At 41.1% G+C, this 18,355-nt stretch overlaps 2 protein-coding genes across 5 annotated transcripts; both read left to right on the top strand.

Moving 5' to 3' along the window:
* The first annotated feature begins 1 nt into the window (after position 1).
* Positions 2-6,863, top strand: LOC147135680 (guanine nucleotide-binding protein subunit alpha-14-like). 2 transcript variants are annotated; one of them, XM_086052853.1, is made up of 8 exons: positions 2-158; positions 1,620-1,804; positions 3,559-3,713; positions 3,773-3,901; positions 4,705-4,834; positions 4,941-5,094; positions 5,344-5,567; positions 6,721-6,863. In XM_086052853.1, exons 1-7 carry the CDS (start codon positions 29-31, stop codon positions 5,529-5,531), a joined length of 1,071 nt encoding a protein of 356 aa, XP_085908979.1. In that variant the 5' UTR covers positions 2-28; the 3' UTR covers positions 5,532-5,567; positions 6,721-6,863. The 2 variants fall into 2 exon arrangements, with proteins under 2 accessions (XP_085908979.1, XP_085908978.1); XM_086052852.1 differs by lacking the exon at positions 6,721-6,863 and having other exon boundaries at positions 5,344-6,521.
* A 1,085-nt stretch (positions 6,864-7,948) lies between these two features.
* prune2 (prune homolog 2 with BCH domain) lies at positions 7,949-18,174 on the top strand. Of its 3 annotated transcripts, none has more exons than XM_086052854.1 (11): positions 7,949-8,086; positions 8,434-8,500; positions 9,539-9,739; positions 10,089-10,265; positions 11,480-11,582; positions 13,160-13,291; positions 13,374-13,460; positions 13,848-13,946; positions 14,046-14,084; positions 14,992-15,027; positions 16,629-18,174. In XM_086052854.1, the coding sequence occupies exons 2-11, from the start codon at positions 8,446-8,448 to the stop codon at positions 16,660-16,662; spliced, it is 963 nt and encodes a 320-aa protein (XP_085908980.1). In that variant the 5' UTR covers positions 7,949-8,086; positions 8,434-8,445; the 3' UTR covers positions 16,663-18,174. The 3 variants fall into 3 exon arrangements, with proteins under 3 accessions (XP_085908980.1, XP_085908982.1, XP_085908981.1); XM_086052856.1 differs by having other exon boundaries at positions 8,019-8,086; positions 16,632-18,174; XM_086052855.1 differs by lacking the exon at positions 7,949-8,086 and adding an exon at positions 8,090-8,226.
* Positions 18,175-18,355: the final 181 nt, after the last annotated feature.

Below are 18,355 nucleotides of genomic sequence, written 5' to 3'. Positions count from 1 at the left end.
ATCGTCACTGGAGGCTGCTGGCGTCGCCATGGACTGCTGCCCGGACGTCTGCATGCGCCCCGAAGAGGCCGAGAGGCGCAGGGTCAGTTTGGCTATTGAGAGGCAACTGGAACATGATAAGAAACAATCCGAACGGTCCATCAAGCTCCTCTTTTTAGGTGAGTCTTTACCTTTAACATCTTCAAAATAATATGTCATTACGTGGCTGCCCGTACAATTAAAACAAAACTCAAATACAAAGGAATTTGTTTTTTATTGTAAAAATTTATTTTTTAAAGTAAAGAAAAAAAAAAAAAAAATTCCATTAAAAATGCAAAAAAAACTTTTTTTAATGAAATGAGAATTTTCTAAAAATATTTAGCGTTAGGCGCATCTCTCCAAGAAAAGACGATTTAACACGTATCTTGATACATGGATACAATTCAGTGACGGTTTGTTTCAAAGTGGAACGATTCACTTTGTTTTGATTCAATAGGGTTATGATTCAGTCAGATATGGTACGGCTGAGTTTGAGAGTGTATGATGCAATTAATTTCTTGTCATTTTACAATATGAATGAACTTGTCAGAAGGCAACTGTAAATGAAGCATGTCCGTCCAAGTTATACATCTTCAAAAAAAGACGATTCGATATGTATCACGATATATAGTGGAATGATTTGATTCTGTTGCATTCTATGCACTCATATCCTTCAAATCAAAACCGACTTTCCGATTCAAATGGATTTTTTGTTACTTTTGCTACTACACCCCTATTTAGCAGGAATCTCCAACTTTTGTGAGCATAACAAACCTGCGATAAACTGCGTTGTTGTTACCCAGTGAAAAGCACGTATCCCCCAATTATGTCAGTTTCTGTTTGTGCTTTTACAAATAATAACCGACTCATTTGGAAAAAGAAACAAATCTGATTTAAATATTTGTAAATAAAGGCAATCACATCACACAACATTCCTGAGATAATGCATGTGTTGTTGCAGTGCGGTGAAAAATATGCAGTACAAATATCCCCGTATTTTTTATTTTTTTTTTCATTTTTCTTTGTGTTGTTTTTCCAGATTAAAAAAAAAAGGATTCTTTTTGTTTGTTTGGGTTTTTTTTCAGATAAAAAACAAGTAGATTTGTTTTTTATTTTAAACCTCCATCCCGATGTACAATGAAAAGCTTGTATCCCCAATTTGTGTCTTTTCAATGTTTTGGGGATTAGTAAAAAGTAGTTGCTGAAGTTCTTATGCAGAAAAGTATCTTTGATGTCCAATGAAAAGCATGTGCATGGATTGTTTGCTGTTTTTTTTTTTTTGTTTTTTTTTAGATAATCCCGCCCCCCCTACCAAAAATCCGGTTGTTTCATTTTTGTTTTTTAATTGAACCTCGCCAAAGGACCTCCTTATGTCCGTGTGTTTCGGTTACAACGGGTCTCGGCCAGTTTGTGCTTTTTCTCACAGAGAAAGCATCCTTGTTTCACTATCTTAGCTCGGTTAAGTAATCAATTATGAAAGTGATGCATAAATCAAGCTGCCATTTTGCGCGTTGTTTGTACGCTATGAGAAATAAAAAAAAATTAAAAAAGTGTTTAGACACATGGGGTTGATTTTTAATCGCTTTGTTTCCGCCCACCAGGGACGGCGGAGAGTGGCAAGAGCACTTTTATCAAGCAGATCCGCATCCTCCACGGCAACGGCTACACAGACGCCCAGCGGATGCCCTTCATTCGCTTGGTGTGCCAGAACATTATCACCTCCATCCAGGCGCTCATCGAGGCCATGATAGACCTCCGCGTGGACTACGAGTACGAGAGCAATCTTGTGAGGGAACTCCGCCCCGCGTGCCGCACCAAATGCCAACGTACCTTGCTTTTCGGCATTCCATTCTAGTATGCTGTCATCGTAGCACGCCTCATTTAGGATCGTATTGGAATTGGGATTACAATGATAACATACAGCAAGCCCGAGTAACGAAAGCCCCGAGGCAGATCGAGGAGGACTTGTCATCGTGCCATGTCGTGCGGTTCTATTTCTAAGAATCGATGAAGTTGGAAGTGCAACAATTAACTGATTAAGAGACAACGGATCAATTATCAATTATGTCGATCATCGATTTATGGTTTGACACCTTTGGATACAAGAAAAACTTTTTTTTTTTTTTTATCTTTAAATTGACCATGTAGAAAATACGCAAACAAATTGATTATCAATTAGTAGTTTGTTCCATAACATGTCAGAGAATAGACCAAAATGTTGATCATTGTTTTCCAAAGCAAATATTTCGATTAAACACAGAGATGATCAGTCTACAGGACTACAGACATATGAGACAATTTTTGTTGAGAGGCTGAAATTTCGAGTGTTCAGATCATTTTAAGTTAAATAAGTTCTTTTAATCGGTTGTCACAATATTGTCAACGTAATAATTTGATGTTTATTAATCAATGGATTTTTGCACCTCTAGTTCTAATTAGACTCACTGAAACACAAACATATTAACCAATTTGTAAAAAATAACAAATAATAACCTGAGTACAAGAAGCCTTCTCCCGGTGGGACATGCCAGGAACACCTCACCAGAGAAGTGTTCAGGAGGCATCCTAATCAAATATCCCAAGCCACATCGTGTGGCTTCTCTCGATCATCGAGGATCATTATACGGGGTCTTTACTAACATATATCAAGATAATCATGTACATTGTACAAACATCACTCAGATGAGGAATTTACATCATTCCAGCACTAACATTGCTAATAAGGAGCAACTCGGAGAGGAAAAATATTCTGGTACCATGTCAAACCTGAATCGCCAAAATGCTAACAATTAGCATGAAAATAGCAAGATAGCAACCTGAGTAGTGAGTACAAAAAAGCAACAATATAGTCTGTTGGGGATTTGACTTGAGGCCCACCGGTCAGGTACCATTTCTAATTTGAACTCGTGTCTGTTCAGAAATTCAATGAAGTGTGAGCTTTTGTTTAGTTTTTGTCTTTATGTTTTATCTTCACCCGCAAAAAATCAAGTATGTGGTCATTTGTTTAGTTTTGAATAAGTAAAATGGTTATCTTTAAACATAGCTCGGTGCTATTGCGGGGAGGTGTTATTTGATAAGCTTTGCTTCTGCCTTTTCATTTTTAACCAATACACATCATGGACATATATATTTTTTTTGTTCCTTTGTATTTTGTCTGTATTCTTTAATCTTGTGGTGTACGGCGGTTTAAATCAAGTTGACCTACCTACAGTACGTACCCACTCTACTCTCGAGGGTGCCAATGTTCTTGTGAGGTCGAGCTAACAAACAATTGCTTTGCTAACATAATGAAAGGTAGCAACAGATGGATAAGAACTTGAGAGGTCGAGCTAACAAACAATTGCTTTGCTAACATAATGAAACATAGCAACAGATGGATAAGAACTTGAGAGGTAGAGCTAACAAACAATTGCTTTGCTAACATAATGAAACATGGCAACAGATGGATAAGAACTTGCCATCATACCCTCTAGCCGGGTACTACTTCTAATAAATATTGCTCAAATGCAAAACTAATAGTAGCTCTCGCTTATGTTCTAGAAACTGGCGGAGCGCTTGAGCGAAGTGGAGGCCCAGAATGTGGATAGGTTGGAAGGGTGGCAGGTGAAGGCCATCAAGCTGGTGTGGAGCGATCACGGCCTTCAGCGGTGCTACGAGCGAAGACGCGAATTCCAGTTGTCCGATTCGGCCAAATAGTACGTTTTTTGGGTAAAAAGCAAAATGATTCAACATTTTGACTGACCGTTTGTTACAGTTACTTCAGCGACATGGACCGTATCACCGCCCCGGGTTACATCCCTAATTTGCAAGACATTTTGAGGGTCCGCGTCCACACCACGGGCATCATTGAGTACCCTTTTAATATAAAGGGCGTTATCTTCAGGTAAAGTGTGAAACACTTCAATTTCTTGTGCCCACATATTTTGAAATCATTTTTCTGACCCATGAAAAAAAGATTCATATTTAGTTTGATAAGAAGCTTTTTTTTTTTTTTTTAAACTCAGGTAGCAATCTTTGTATACAGTATGCTATTGTAGCAGTTGTTAGCATGGTAGCATTTTTGGCACTTCTCTTTGCTAGGTTACTATATATTAGCATGTTCTCTCTCTCTTTCCATCTATCTATCTATCTATCTATCCGCCCGTCCGTCCGTCAAACAATTAAAAATTTTGATAGTTAAACAATTAATCTATCAAACGATTAAACATTTTAATCGAGTTAAACAATTAATCTATCAAATGATTACAAATTTTAATCGAGTTAATCACACCTTAAAGAATAATTAATCGTAATTAATTGCAATTCGAACGCTCCAAAATATACCATCTTTTTCTGTAAATTGTTGTAATAACATGTCGCAGAGGCAAAGCATTTTATTCACATTTCTGAGATTTCAAGCCGCCCTCTTCTTTCGAAATGCTTCTTTATACTGCCGCGGGCGACGCGCACGCGCCCTGCTGCTCACTGCACTTCTGAGTGGGATTCTGCATGGGCGGTCGTTAAATGCGTCACATTTTTTGACGCGACCGATTGCAAAATGTAATTACTGCCCGATAACGCGAAGAATTTGACAGCACTAATAAACATATGTATCGATATACATACACACAATACACAGACTTTAAGCGAAAAAAGAAAGAAAAGTCCATGCAATTGTTTATGTCGAGATGCCGATTGGGTGTGTAGGATGGTGGACGTGGGCGGTCAGCGTTCTGAAAGGAGGAAGTGGATCCACTGCATGGACAACGTCATGTCCATCATCTTCCTGGCCGCCCTCAACGAATATGACAGCGTCACAAGCGATAAGCCCGCGCATGTAAGCTTCAAAACTCCTTTTTGCCTTTTGTTTTTTTTTTTTTACAAATTTTTTTTCATTGCCTTTTTTTGATTGGCTTTGTCTATCCTCCCTTTCGGTCCATCAGAATCGGTTGGAAGAGAGCCTGGCTTTGTTCAAGACCATCGTCAAGTACCAATGGTTCAGCGAGACCTCCTTCATCCTTTTCCTGAACAAGAAAGACCTTCTGGAGGAGAAAGTCCAGTATTCGGACGTGGCCACCTACTTCCCTGAGTACAGGGGTACGTACTCCTGCTCTCTCTGTGACGTAATGGCTTTTTTTTTTTTTACTAACGCGATGACGTCATATGCGCTCGGAATATTATACGGTTTACTGTTGTACACGTCGTCAATCCAAAGAAACTGAAGCCAAAGAAATGGCACACCGTCTTGAAATAGCAGATATTCCAACGGAAACAGGCAAGACTTGTTGTAGTCACGTCGTTCGAGTTGAGTCTTTTGTGACCCGACTCGCGCACCTCCGCCCGCAGGGCCTCGGCGGGACGCCAAACGTGCCTGTGAATTCTTCCTGGAGCTTTACAAGATTCCGCACAAAGGCCACAGGAAGCCTCTGTACGGGCACTTCACCTGCGCCACCGACACCAACAACGCTAAAGTGGTCTTCAACAGCGTCAAGGACACCATCTTCAGGGAAATTTTTAAGTTCACTCAGCTTTAGCCATGTTTTGGCGCGAAGGGACTCATAAAAAACAAGGTACTGCACATTTTCCATTTCCTTTGGTTCTGCTTTTTTCTTCTTTTTGTTTTTGCTGATGTTGATGCACGACTGTCAAAACCGGTTTGGCGAAAGTCATCAATGTTGAAATGCCACCGACCTGGACTTGTGGCTCTGCGAGGAGGAAGTGCATCGCTCTTGGGTTTTGCTAATTAACACAGGTGCAATTTATCAGAATGGAAATTGAAAGGGGACCGATTGTGATAAGCAAATGACCCTAACACAGCTGTCAATCACAATGTCCTCGAAGTAGATCGGGTAGAGACATGGTTTGGTGTGTAAGCTCAGCTGTCCATATTGCCAGTTAATATAGATTATTCTCAAGCATTCTTCCCTCTGTGATTATTTATTTATTTATTGTCAAATTCAGAGCCGGACCGATTAATCATCTGATATTAGGTCTTTATTTTTGCCGATTTTATTTTTTTAGGCTAACACATTACAACATAAAACAAAGACAATGATGTTCCACAACAACCCCCACCCACAAAAAAGGGCAGATTTTTTTGGAGGATTTTTGCTGGTTTTCCGTAAAGTTAACAAATGCTAAAGGACAAAATCGATGTAAAACAGTGAAATGCCTGTAACTCATGCCTTTCTTGTCTTAAGCGTAAAGGTACAACAAATATGTTATTTTATTCATTGTGTAATTAATCAGCCAATTCATCGGTTATCGGAATTTTATCCGACCAAATATCGGAATAGGTCTCACAAATGTTTGTATTGGGTGGGCCCTTGAAAAAATATCATATCATATAATTGTCGGCCTAAAGAAATTTGGCCATAAACAGAAAGTCAACAATAAAAACATAAATTGGGCTTTCGGGGATGAAATTCTGGACATATTTCCCGGCTCTTTATAAACCCCCATTCCAAAGAAGTTGTGATGTTGTCTGAAACGTAAATAAAAACCCAACACAATGATTTGCAGATCATTTTCTACCAGTATTTAATTGAATACACTATAACAACTAAAGATTTCATGTGCACAGTGTTAAATTATGGGATTGATTGAGTCATCTCGAAGCAGGCCACAACTTGGCTCTTTGCTATTCGGCCGTTGATTCAAAGTCTCGACTCCTTTAAGCTAAAGTCTAGCATGGCAGCGTAAGGCTAAGCTACCGTTTAACAGGAGACTGCTTCGGTGTGGCGGCAAACTTTGCACCGAGCAGATCGACTCGACTTCCTGCTCAGCCGCCGGACCGCAGCAACCTGGTAAGTCAAGTGAGAAGCGCGCGACAGTTGGACGCACGGTTGCGATATGCTAATATTTTCGAACGCTACATTTGCACTAGCCGAAGGCGCTTTTGAATCAAAATAAAAGCTTCTTGTGGATTTTATTGCATCCTGTCAGGACAAACAAGTGTAGCAGATTTGGTGCTTTATTGGTATTCAACCATGATGAACATGCGTGCTGGATTCCGTGTCAAACAAACACTGATGCTGAATGCTACTACTTTCGAAAAAAAAAAACTAGTTCATAAAATGACATTTAAACTAAAATGGCCTACTACATACGCCTTTCCCAACATGGTTATTCGTTTTTGCGCAGTCTCTCATAATAAATATGCGTGATGGATTTCATGTCAATAAGGACACACTGTTGTTTTTCGACGATAATATTTTCTAACAGCAACAGGTAAGCACTTTTAAAAGCAAAATGGCGGACTCCTGTGTACGTATTTCACAACTTTGGTTCTTGCTGATTTGAGCAAATCTTGTCATAATGCAAATGCCTGCCGCGTTTAGTATCAATGATACTAAAAATAAAAAAATCGAAAATACTATTTTCAATTCACTTTTTGGAAATGGCTGACTATCTGAGCGTTTGACCTCATCGGTTCTTATTGATTTTAGCACACGCTGAATTAGACAGACGTGCGCCGGATTAAGCGTCAGAAACACCGGTGCCGGATACTTATATTTTTTGAACACGCTATATAGTTAAGACTGCACTTTCCAAAAAAAAATGGATGACTAGCTGATTGTTTCACAGCTCATATGGTTCGGCATGGATTTACTTTTTAAAAGTGATTCCTGCGTTATGTCACGGTGGCGATTTATTTATTTATTTTTGAAGTATGTTGAAGGCGATCTAGATGACGGAATTACAATGAAAATCCAGGCGTTTTCAATTTCACCTCTGGGCCGCAGCATTAATAATAAAAAACAACAGCACTACCAAACCTCCTTTCGGGCACTAACACAGCAGCGATAACACAACATTACCCCCCCCCCCCCACACACACACACACACATCCTGCCTTTCCAGTCACTCGCACTGCCTTGGGGAGTCGGAGGGGGGGGGAGGGTCCGAGGGGGCTGTCGTAGGAGCAGGTGGTCGCCCTTATTTGGGCACAGCCCCGGTCACGTGAGCAGAAAATGGCGGAAGCCGCTGGCCGCGTTGCGAGCTCGGCATCTCCCGAGGAAGAGGAGGAGGAGGAGGAGACTGGGAGCAGGAAGTAGACGACGGGAGCTTCTTCTTCTTCCCGGTGGCGGTGAGTATATGGCAAAATAAGGGGATTCAAAATGGGGACGTGATGGGGAGAAAAGGCAGCTCAGCATCCTCCATGGAGCATCTTGTTTCTCCATCTTTACAGCACTGCTAGGATTTGACTGTTTGTAGCCACAGCAGGAAGTAGGATGTTTCCATTTGATGTTCAATTGATTACGCATGTGTTATTTGCATGCCTGTGATCGTGCAGTCCTTTCATTCGAGGCGATGGGCGGGGGAGGGGGGGGGCAGGGTTGTCGTGACGTAATAAGTCCTCACGTTCACACGGCGGCGTGATCTCTCTTTGAAATGTGAATTTCTCTTTTGTTGCTTGTCGTGTTACATTTGTAGGTCCTTCTGGGGATGGACCTGGCGTCGCAGAGCAAAATGAACTCTGAGGGCAGCGACGGTAGACCCGGTAAGTGTGGATAATAAACATGTTTTAAAAATGACATATCTGGTCTGTGAAAAACACTTATGTTCATTTTTGGTCTTTTTTTTTTTGTTGTAATTATTCGGCGTTACAGACTTGTTAATGTGAAATTTGAAAAAAAAAAAACAGAACAGTGATGATATTCAATACGGTCAACACACCCTTTTGGTGCTTTGCCACTTTCAAATTGACCAAACTCAAGCCCCGATTCGATTTGATTTTCGATTTTCAGTTCCCGATTTTCGATTTTTAAAAAAATTGTTCCCACGCTCGTCTCTGTGCACTGGTGTGGTTCTGCAGCCATCCACAAACGCAATACACAATAATGTTTGGCGCAGAAGCATCATTTGATCTACACATTCAAAATGTGCTATGCATCTGGAATGAAAAAAAACGACATCATTTTCTAGATGAAGTTAATCAACTCGTTTTTCGATTAATCGTGGCGAGTCGATTTTGATTTGATTTTCCATTAATCGTCACATCCCTACCATCCTCACATATTCACTGATCATTTTCTGCTCTTCCCGAAATGCCCTAAGATGCCACAAGAGGGTGTCAAAGCCTTACCTAATAGGAAAGTAGTAACTGGTGTCAGGAAGTATGTTGATGTGATGCATCTGAACTGTGTGATAAACATCCTCGCATGGCGGGGAGGGGCTAAGAGCAAAATGGATGGAAAAAAATATTTAAAAAAAAAATAAATTTGCAAAATTATTGCAAAAAATCTGAGGGTGCCAAATCGTGAACTGTAACTGAACTGTAATTTTTTGGGGGTCCAATCGTATTAGAATGTTAGCATTATTGTGACACACTTTAATACAGTATACAAAGGAGTTAAAGGGAGAAGCCACAAGAGTACGTTTTAGAAAACTCAGGGTGCACACTTACTGTAACACACATTTTGGGAGATTTTTTTTTTTTTTGTACCTACCCATTCATGTCGCAACACCACCCGGTAGGGCGCTGCCATATTTGCCCCTCATGCAAAACCAGCATGGACTGTCGTCGCTGTTGTTTCAGTGCCGCCCACCTCCTTGCCCCTCCAAGGAGGCGGCACCCAGCGAAAGAAACTGTCGGCCCCCCGCATTAGCCTCTCCCTGGACCAGAGCGAGGACGACTTGGGCGAGACGCCCGACGACCTTGACATCAACGTCGATGATCTTGACACCCCGGACGAGGGGGATTACCTGGACTACACGGACCACGAGATGGACTGGGACGGTAGGTCGGACAAAAATTGTGGCGATTTCACATTTTGAAGAATTTTGGCGGATTTCAGATAGAAAGTACTGATTCAGCTCCATTACTTTGTCAAAAAAAAAAAAAAAGTACAGACCCTGCAAGGTACTTTAGCACAAGAATCAAAAATGTTAAAATAGATTTTTACTGTTAATTCGATCCAATAACCAGTGTGATGACTGGCACGACACCACCCTATCTTTTCTCCCTGCTCACCATGCATACCACAACCTGCTCTTTCCTTTTCAATAGTTCTACTAATCGCTTCATTCCAAAAGTCCCCACTACTTTTGGTCAATCTTTTCAATTTTACTTGCCACTATGTTTTCAGAGCCCAAAGCGGAGAGCCGAGGTCGCGCAAGCGAGTCGTACGAAGCCATCCCGACGTACGGCGGCGAGGACGAGCGTCAGGACGTCAAGCTGTGGCGGACGGTGGTCATCGGCGAGCAAGAGCATCGCATCAACATGAAGATCATCGAGCCCTACATGCGAGTCATCTCCCACGGAGGTACAGCATCCAAAATATTAACACTCAACTTTTGTCAAAAGATTGACAAAATGTGTCGCTTATTGACTGCGTCGCCGTTGCCGGTCGAAAGGATTTTTAACGACAGAAAAAGCTAAGTAAGGCGCCAACATTCTATTGTTATTTGTTTGTGTTAAGAACTAAGAAAAACACCAAAATATGTGTAACGTGTTGTCATTCTAATCATTCATTTTAGTGTTGTTTTTATTTCAAAAACTCGCCAAAGGAAAAGAAACATGACCTTTGCAGAAAATGTAATCAAGTTGTTTTTGTTATGCAAAAATGCTGAAGTTGCTGATGTAAAGTTATTCGTTAATTTTAGCGTTGATTTGTCGTAGAAGAACAAAATGCGTAGCTCATTCACGGCGGGTGTTCTATGCTTTCCACTCGGAAAGAATTGTGTGAAATGAATGTTCAGATTTGTTTCAACAAATTTACGACAGAAAAAGCTAAGTTGCACAATCAAACTGTTTTGTTGCAAACTAAGAAAACAACAGCACAAAATGCAGATGACATAAAACTATTTGTTTATTTAAGCGTTGTGTCTTTTTTTGTGCACTATGTATATTTCCCCCAGAAGAAAGCAATAGTCACAAACAAATGATCAAATTTAATTTTTTTTTAATACAAATGTATAGGGATGGACCGATTATCGGCCGGGCCGATTATCTGCACCGATATTTGGCTTTTTGATGAATATCGACATCTGCCTTTTCTAAAACGCAGATGGCCGATAATCAATCAATTTAAAACTGTGGAAATCAACACAAAGATATGTGAGAGTTTAACATTTCTGTCATTTAGAAATTTTGAATTTTTCGTTTACTGTAGAAAACTACACGGAGCTATTGTTTAAGTTTTCATTTATCCTTTTTAAGACATGCTGACAACACCGGATGCTCCCTGAACATTTTGTTAGAATTTTATAACAGAGATTTCTTGAAATAATAATTAAAAAAAAAAAAAAAGAACATTATGCAAACCTGAAACGAGTAAAGAGTAAATTTCTCTTTCGATTTCGATGCCAATATTTTCCTCTTTACTGAAAACGAATATCGGCTCCAAATATCGGTTATCGGCCCCCTTGACTGCAAATAATCGGTATCGGCCCTGAAAAAAAGCATATGGCTCTATCTCTACAAATGTATGACATTGAGTCTTTTTCCTTATGTTTTAAAAACAAATAAAATATTTAGGATATTACGGCAATGGCGTGAACGCCATCATCGTGTTTGCTGCTTGTTTCCTGCCGGACAGTGACAGGGGCGACTACCATGACATCATGGAGAACCTTTTCCTGTGAGTCCACCACTAACATTTCCACTCCACCGTTGGCGTTCTGTTTAGAGAGTACACTTCTCGATTACTACCAATAAGTGACGATAACTACTCTTACTACTACCCGCTACTGCTAACACTGCGACTACTTCTACTACTAACAACACAATGGTTAGCAATAGCAACACAACATTGTAACGATTAGCGCGCGAGTGACTGTGAGTTAGTTCAAAGATCCGGCAGTCCTGTCATGTAAAATCAAGTAAATCTACTTTCAGAAAAACGAGTGGATGCTGTTTGTTGATTTATTTATTTATTTATTTATTTTTTTTTTTTCTTCCCCCTCGCAGCTAACAAACAGCAGAGAATTGTGCGTGACGTGCTCGCACCTTTTTTATTTTTTTTTTTCCCCCCACACACACACACCGTCCACTTAACAGCGGACGACAGCTAGCCTGCCAGGGGAGGAAATCAGGAAATAAATAAAGAAAGCGTACAAATAAATAAGTAGAGCTAGGTCGCTAATGTCCACAGTTTTGGAGTCGGCGAGTAGCTTCACGCGTTTTTACACGCACACGGAAAAATGGACGCTTGTTGCCCTTGTTTGATGTTGTCGTTTTGTTGATGTGGACTTTGAACTGTGAAAAGTGTCTTTGATATTCTCGATTTGTTTGTTCGCGGCATTGGACTTTATGTCCACTGTCGAATTTGTCTTTCATATCATTTGGCTTTTTTGAGCATAGAATCTCAAATTTGTCTTTGATGCCCCCGCCCCACCCCACTCATTTGTTTGAGGGTTTGACTTTTGGGGGTGTCTTTGATCGGGTTTGATCGGGTCTTTGAGCCGTGTTTGTTCGGGGCATTGGACTTTAGAGGTCCCACTGACTTTAATTTATTGTTTGAGTCATTGAATGTTCGAGGTGTCTTTGATGTTTTGGTAGTTTGAGGCATTGGATTTCCGACGTCTTTCGTTTGTTTAGGGCTTTGAGTTTTGTAGGTGTCTTTGATCTAGTCATTTGTTGAAAGCATTGGGCTTTGGCGATTCCACCGTCTTTGATGTATGGTTTGTTCGGGGCAGTGAAGGTTAGTTGTCTTTGATGCTATTGTCTTGGGTTGAGGCGCTGAGGGTTTGAGGTGTCTTTGCTGCTTCTTTGAGGCTTTGGAATTTGGAGTTTTATACTAACTTTGATGTTGTTTTGTTTGAGGCGTTGTTGGTAGAATGCGTCTTTGGTGTTGCATTGGTTTGAGGCTCCGGACTGTCGTTGGTGTTGTCATTTCGCTTTGCTTGGGGCATCAATGTGTTTGATCATGTAGCATAAGGCATTGAAAAGTGTCTTTGATGTTGTTTAGTTGAGACATGGAACTTTAAATGATGTCGCAGTTTTGTTGCTCTAGGCTAGGGAACTTTAAAAAGCTTTCTTTGACAGGTTGTGTTTTTGACTTTTTTGTTTTGTTCCTTCATTAAGACGTGCCTTTGATGTGATCACCGCCACTACCTCTACTACTGCTACTAACAGTAGTTCTATTACAACAACTACTAACACAAGAACAATGAGCATTTTAGCATTGTGTGTGTGTGTGTGTGTGTGTGTGCGCAGCTACGTGATCAGCACTTTGGAGCTGATGGTGGCGGAGGACTACATGATTGTGTACCTGAACGGGGCCACACCCCACAGAAGAATGCCGGGCCTGGGTTGGCTGAAGAAGTGCTACCAGATGATTGACAGAAGGTGATCCTTTTGAGGGCCTTTGAGTGTCAGCTAGGCAGCGAAACGCTAACACGCCATCGCGCGTGCTTTTGCGGTCACGCAGGCTCAGAAAGAACTTGAAGTCTTTCATCATCCTGCATCCATCGTGGTTCATCAGGACCATCCTGGCCATCACCAAGCCATTCATCAGGTACCCACAGTTGTCTTTGATGTGCTCGTTATTGTTCCGGCTATTGAAGTCGAAGACGCGTCTTGGACGTTACGACTTATTTTGTTCCCGCCACTGAGTCCAGGTGTCTTTGCTGTCGTTGCTCCCTGCCGTTTTGATGTTGTCATTTTGTCTGTGGGTGTCATTGAACTTGAGACGTGTCTTTGATTTTGGTTTGTTGAATGAATCCGAGGCTGTGTACCTTGAGCGCGTCGTTTGTTATTTCTTTTGTTTGGGACATTGGACTTAGGGGCGCCTTTTGTGGTTTTGTTTGTTGAATCGTTGACGCCGAAGAGGTGTCTTTGATGTTGTCGATTGTCTTTGTTTACTCCCACCGTGCACGCTTGTGATAGCGACGCTCTCTTGCAGCACCAAGTTCAGCAGCAAGATCAGGTACGTGAGCAGCTTGGACGAGCTGCAGGAGCTTATCCCCATGGACAGCGTCCACATCCCAGAGTGCATCATTCGGTGAGAACTTCACACGCACGGGCACGCACACAAACTGCCCTTACCAGATCCCCTCACCATAGACGCTATCTTACATTTATTTACCTTTTCACCTTCCAGACTGGACCAAGAACTCAAAGACGCAGGAGAGACTTCCAAGTAAGCAAGCGTTGCTACCACATCAAATATTTCTTCTCCCGGATTCCCGTGGAAGTCTGAAAAGGCACCGAAACCATGAATCGAAAACCAAAGGCTTCGTCGATATTCAAATGTCTTCAAATGTCAATCTTTCAGAAGTCTTAAAAAATGTCAGGATTTTGTGATCGGAAATCGTCTCAAATCTCAAAACGAATGAATATTCTTAACATTAAATTTAACACTGATCAACACATTTTGATATTTTTTTTTTTAAATGAGATGAAATGAATAGCTGAATTTTTTGCGCTGATCCCTAAGCTTCCCTCGTTTTTTTTTATCGAGAACATCAGATTTGAATAACAATAAGAACATAATAACAAAAAATGTATGTGATTTTGTAATATTTTTAGTGTCATTTAAGAATTAAATTATAATAATAAATACGTTTGTATTGCCCGGACATAAATTGATTGAACTTAAAATGAAAAAATGTGAGATAAGTAAAGACTTTTTTTTTTTTTTTAAATCAACATGAAAAATACATCGAGAGACATAAAGCCATCTCTGGTAAAAAAAAATTGTCTGTTGACCAATGCACGTTACCGAAAGACTCTTTTGCAGCAGTGGGGAAATAAAACATTACTAGTCAGTTAGTTCTACTAGCGGGGGACAAATATCGTACTAGTACTAGTCATGGTAGTGAAAAACTCGGGTGGCGTGGTGCGAAGGTGCGCCGGGAACTGGCTGATGTACGACGGCGCTAACAAAGCAAACGAGGCGTCTCCGTGCCTCCTTGTACGATTTGCGGCCTCAAATAAAAATGTGCGGCCGATGAATCATGCCGGAGAAAATCCCCGTTGCCATAAATCACAAGTCTGGCTCTGCCGGAAAAGAACCACTCCATTATGCTTTGTGTCTTTCATTGCAGAGTGAATAGTTTTCTGCTGGGAGCCGAGCCAACACGGTCAGTGTGTATGCGTGTGTGAGCTTGTGAGTGAGTGAGGGAGAGTGTGTCGTGTGTCAAGTCTGTGTGAGTGTGAGAGGGTGCGTGCGTGTGAGAGGGTGTGTGTGTGTGTGTGTGTGTGTGTGTGCGCGACGGAGAATGTGTGTTTGTGTGTCGTCGGTGAGAGAGTAAGTGCGTGAGTGTTGCTGAAGGACAATGTGTGCGGTGTAAGTGAAAATGAAAGTCCGTATGAGCGTGAGCAAGAGAGAGAATGTGTAAAATGTGGGTGTGTGTGCGCGAGAGAGGAAGTGAGGGAGGGCGTGTGTCGTCTGTGTGTGTGTGCGCCTGTGAGGGAGTTTCTGAAAATGAGCGCGTGTGAGGGAGGGCGTGTGTAGTGTGCTAGTGTGTGTATGTACAAGGGAGAGAATGTGGGTTGTGTGTCTGTGTGTGAGAGCGCATATGGGTGAGATGGAGGGTGAGAGTTTGTGAGCGTATGTTAAGGGTGTGTGAGAAAGTGACTGTGAGTGAGACGTGGAAGAAAGTGTGCTATGTGTGAGAGTGTGTCGTGACTGAGAGACTGCGTGTGCCTGTGTGCGTGAGGAAGAATGTGTGTTGTGCGTGTTTTCTACGCGAGGGAGAGAGGGTTGTGTCTCTGAGGAAAAATATATGAGAGTATGTTGCTTCTGAGTGAGAAGATTGCACGTGTGTGTGTGTGTGTGAGTTTGTGTGTATGTGAGGGAGAGAGGGTTGTGTCTCTGGGGAAAAATATATGAGAGTTTGTTGTTTCTGAGTGAGATGATTGCATGTGTGTGTGAGTTTGTGTGTATGTGAGGGAGAGAGGGTTGTGTCTCTGAGGAAAAATATATGAGAGTATGTTGCTTCTGAGTGAGAAGATTGCATGTGTGTGTGTGTGTGAGAGGGAAAATGTGCGTTATAAGTGTGAGTTTGTGTGTATGTGAGGGAGAGAGGGTTGTGTCTCTGAGGAAAAATATATGAGAGTATGTTGCTTCTGAGTGAGAAGATTGCATGTGTGTGTGTGTGTGAGAGGGAAAATGTGCGTTATAAGTGTGAGTTTGTGTGTATGTGAGGGAGAGAGGGTTGTGTCTCTGAGGAAAAATATATGAGAGTATGTTGCTTCTGAGTGAGAAGATTGCATGTGTGTGTGTGTGTGTGTGAGAGGGAAAATGTGCGTTATAAGTGTGAGTTTGTGTGTATGTGAGGGAGAGAGGGTTGTGTCTCTGAGGAAAAATATATGAGAGTATGTTGTTTCTGAGCGAGAAGATTGCCTGTGTGCGTGTGAGAGGGAAAATGCGTGTTGTACGTGTGAGTTTGTGTGTATGTGAGGGAGAGAGAGAGAGAGGGCCGTGTCTCCGAGGAAGAATTTGTGTTACGTGTGAGAGTCCGGAGAGAGCGTGTGTGACGGATAGAGTGTGTGCGTGTATGAGCCTGGGCGCCAGAGAGCACGAGCGAGATGTGGCGTGAGCGCGAGTGCGACGCTTTGACCGCGAGAGCGCGTGTGTTGGCGTGAAAGTTGCGTGCGTTTGAGCGAGCCCGAGAGAGCGTGCATGTGTGAAATAGAGCGCGTGTACATTCTTTTATGCAACCCTCATTTGTCTTCCCAGCAGAGCAAACGAGGCGGGTGCCAGCGCTCCTTAAACTTGGAAGTCAACGTCCTTGCGTGCGTGTTGCCTGTGAGAGTGTGTTTTTGCCGCGCGCGCCCGCGCGCGCGTGCCTTTGTAGTTCGTCCTATGACAAGACAACTCGGGTGAATCGGACTGGCGCACGCACGCACGCGCGCGCGCACGCAGCGGGCGGTCGCTGGTGAGCGAAGCGAAGCAGGAAGCGAAGCAATAATAACGTCGCACGCTCACGCATGTCAGTGTTTCAGAGTAAGACGGGTGTTTTCAAAGTAAAAGCGTCAGGTGCGCCCCACAACCGTTAGAAAAAGTCGCACGCTGGACACTTCATTAGGCACACATGAACAGCCTTATAATAAGATTGGTTTGCAGCAGTGACTGCTGTTTGTTTATTTTATTGTTGTTGTTGTATTACAAAAATCATACGTTACACACATTCTAAAAAATACTGGGAAATGATTTATCCTGAAAATATCGCAACTAGGATTGTTGTGCAGTATAGGAATGATGTTGATGTTTAGTAAAACATAAAATACCAGAAATGGTTTCAAATATTTGTGAGATTTGAAAAAAACAGCAACTATTACAAAGATTTGAATAATGCCATGCCCAATGTTTGAAATATTAGGCCCGTTATAAATATTTCCCCAAAATATTGAATAGAAAGTAGATCAATATTTTGTTTAAATTAAATTTCACACATTAAAAAATGTCTTATATTCCCCCCCCCGCCAAAAACCACACTTTATATTTTACAGTTAACTCTGAATAGCTATTTAATTGCAAAAATATGCTAAAAGTTTAGAAACGGGTTAAAGTATTTTATTTGAAAAATCATCTAAAAGATGTAGACTGTTGTAATTCATCTTAAAAAAACATTAGTTTCTAATATGTAATTCTTAAAATGAAAATATTTATTGTAAGAATATCACATACAATTTTTAAAAATGTTCTCAACATATTAGAGTAATAAAAATATTGGTAAATAATATTTCATTCTTAAAATATTTATGTATTATAAATATCAGAAACTTATTAATATTTCATTATAAAAAGTGCAGTATATTAACATCTGCCATTCCAAATGCAATGTAAAAAAAAAAATCAACAATTTATTTTTACTGAGGAAAAAAAAAAAAAAGGCTGTAATATTATGGTTGTCTTATTTAATTGCAGAAGGTCCAAAATATTAAAAACTATCTGTGGCCAATAATAAGCAAAATCCAGCCATACACAATAAATACCTCAGTCGTACCCAATGAAGTGTCCCTCCTCTTAGAGATGATTTCGCTTCACAAAGGACAGAATAAATCAATGAATAATAACAACTAGTATGTCCTCATGATGAGCGGTAATTAAAAAGAAAAATCAAATACTCGTCTCTATGACGAATAAGCACAACGTGTCTTAGGAATGTGCGTCTGTGTGTGTGTGTGTGTGTGTGTGCGTGCCTTTTGTGCATAGCCGTGCATGTAGCCTCCCACTCACACAAACACATTTGTAGATCAATAAATCATAGACTCGTGTCTGAGCAATTGCTTCTGTCTGATTCATTGTCAACACGTGCACCCCGTGACTTTTAGTTACATCTAATTTTTGAGAATACATTTTTCAGTGCATATATCAAAGATCCACGATCCTAACCCAACAACAAGGAGTTTAAAGCAAACAAAATAATCACATTCTGTGATTTATCTCTTGATATCTTCATT

Source organism: Filicampus tigris, chromosome 15 (assembly GCF_054856515.1).
Source record: "Filicampus tigris isolate MCC_2025a chromosome 15, RoL_Ftig_1.0, whole genome shotgun sequence".
NCBI lineage: Eukaryota > Metazoa > Chordata > Actinopteri > Syngnathiformes > Syngnathidae > Filicampus > Filicampus tigris.
The sequence above is the reverse complement of the archived record's forward strand: the minus strand, read 5'-3'. Positions and strand labels throughout refer to the sequence as shown.

What these genes read in the sequence shown, in the direction of transcription:
- prune2 (XM_086052854.1), top strand. Translation starts at nt 8,446, where the DNA reads ATGGACCTGGCGTCGCAGAGCAAAATGAACTCTGAGGGCAGCGACGGT. An exon ending in ATCACCAAGCCATTCATCAG is followed by an intron (nt 13,461 to 13,847) that starts GTACCCACAGTT and finishes GCTCTCTTGCAG; the next exon opens with CACCAAGTTCAGCAGCAAGA. An exon ending in GACGCAGGAGAGACTTCCAA is followed by an intron (nt 14,085 to 14,991) that starts GTAAGCAAGCGT and finishes CTTTCATTGCAG; the next exon opens with AGTGAATAGTTTTCTGCTGG.
- LOC147135680 (XM_086052853.1), top strand. Translation starts at nt 29, where the DNA reads ATGGACTGCTGCCCGGACGTCTGCATGCGCCCCGAAGAGGCCGAGAGG. An exon ending in CATCAAGCTCCTCTTTTTAG is followed by an intron (nt 159 to 1,619) that starts GTGAGTCTTTAC and finishes TCCGCCCACCAG; the next exon opens with GGACGGCGGAGAGTGGCAAG. An exon ending in ATAAAGGGCGTTATCTTCAG is followed by an intron (nt 3,902 to 4,704) that starts GTAAAGTGTGAA and finishes TTGGGTGTGTAG; the next exon opens with GATGGTGGACGTGGGCGGTC.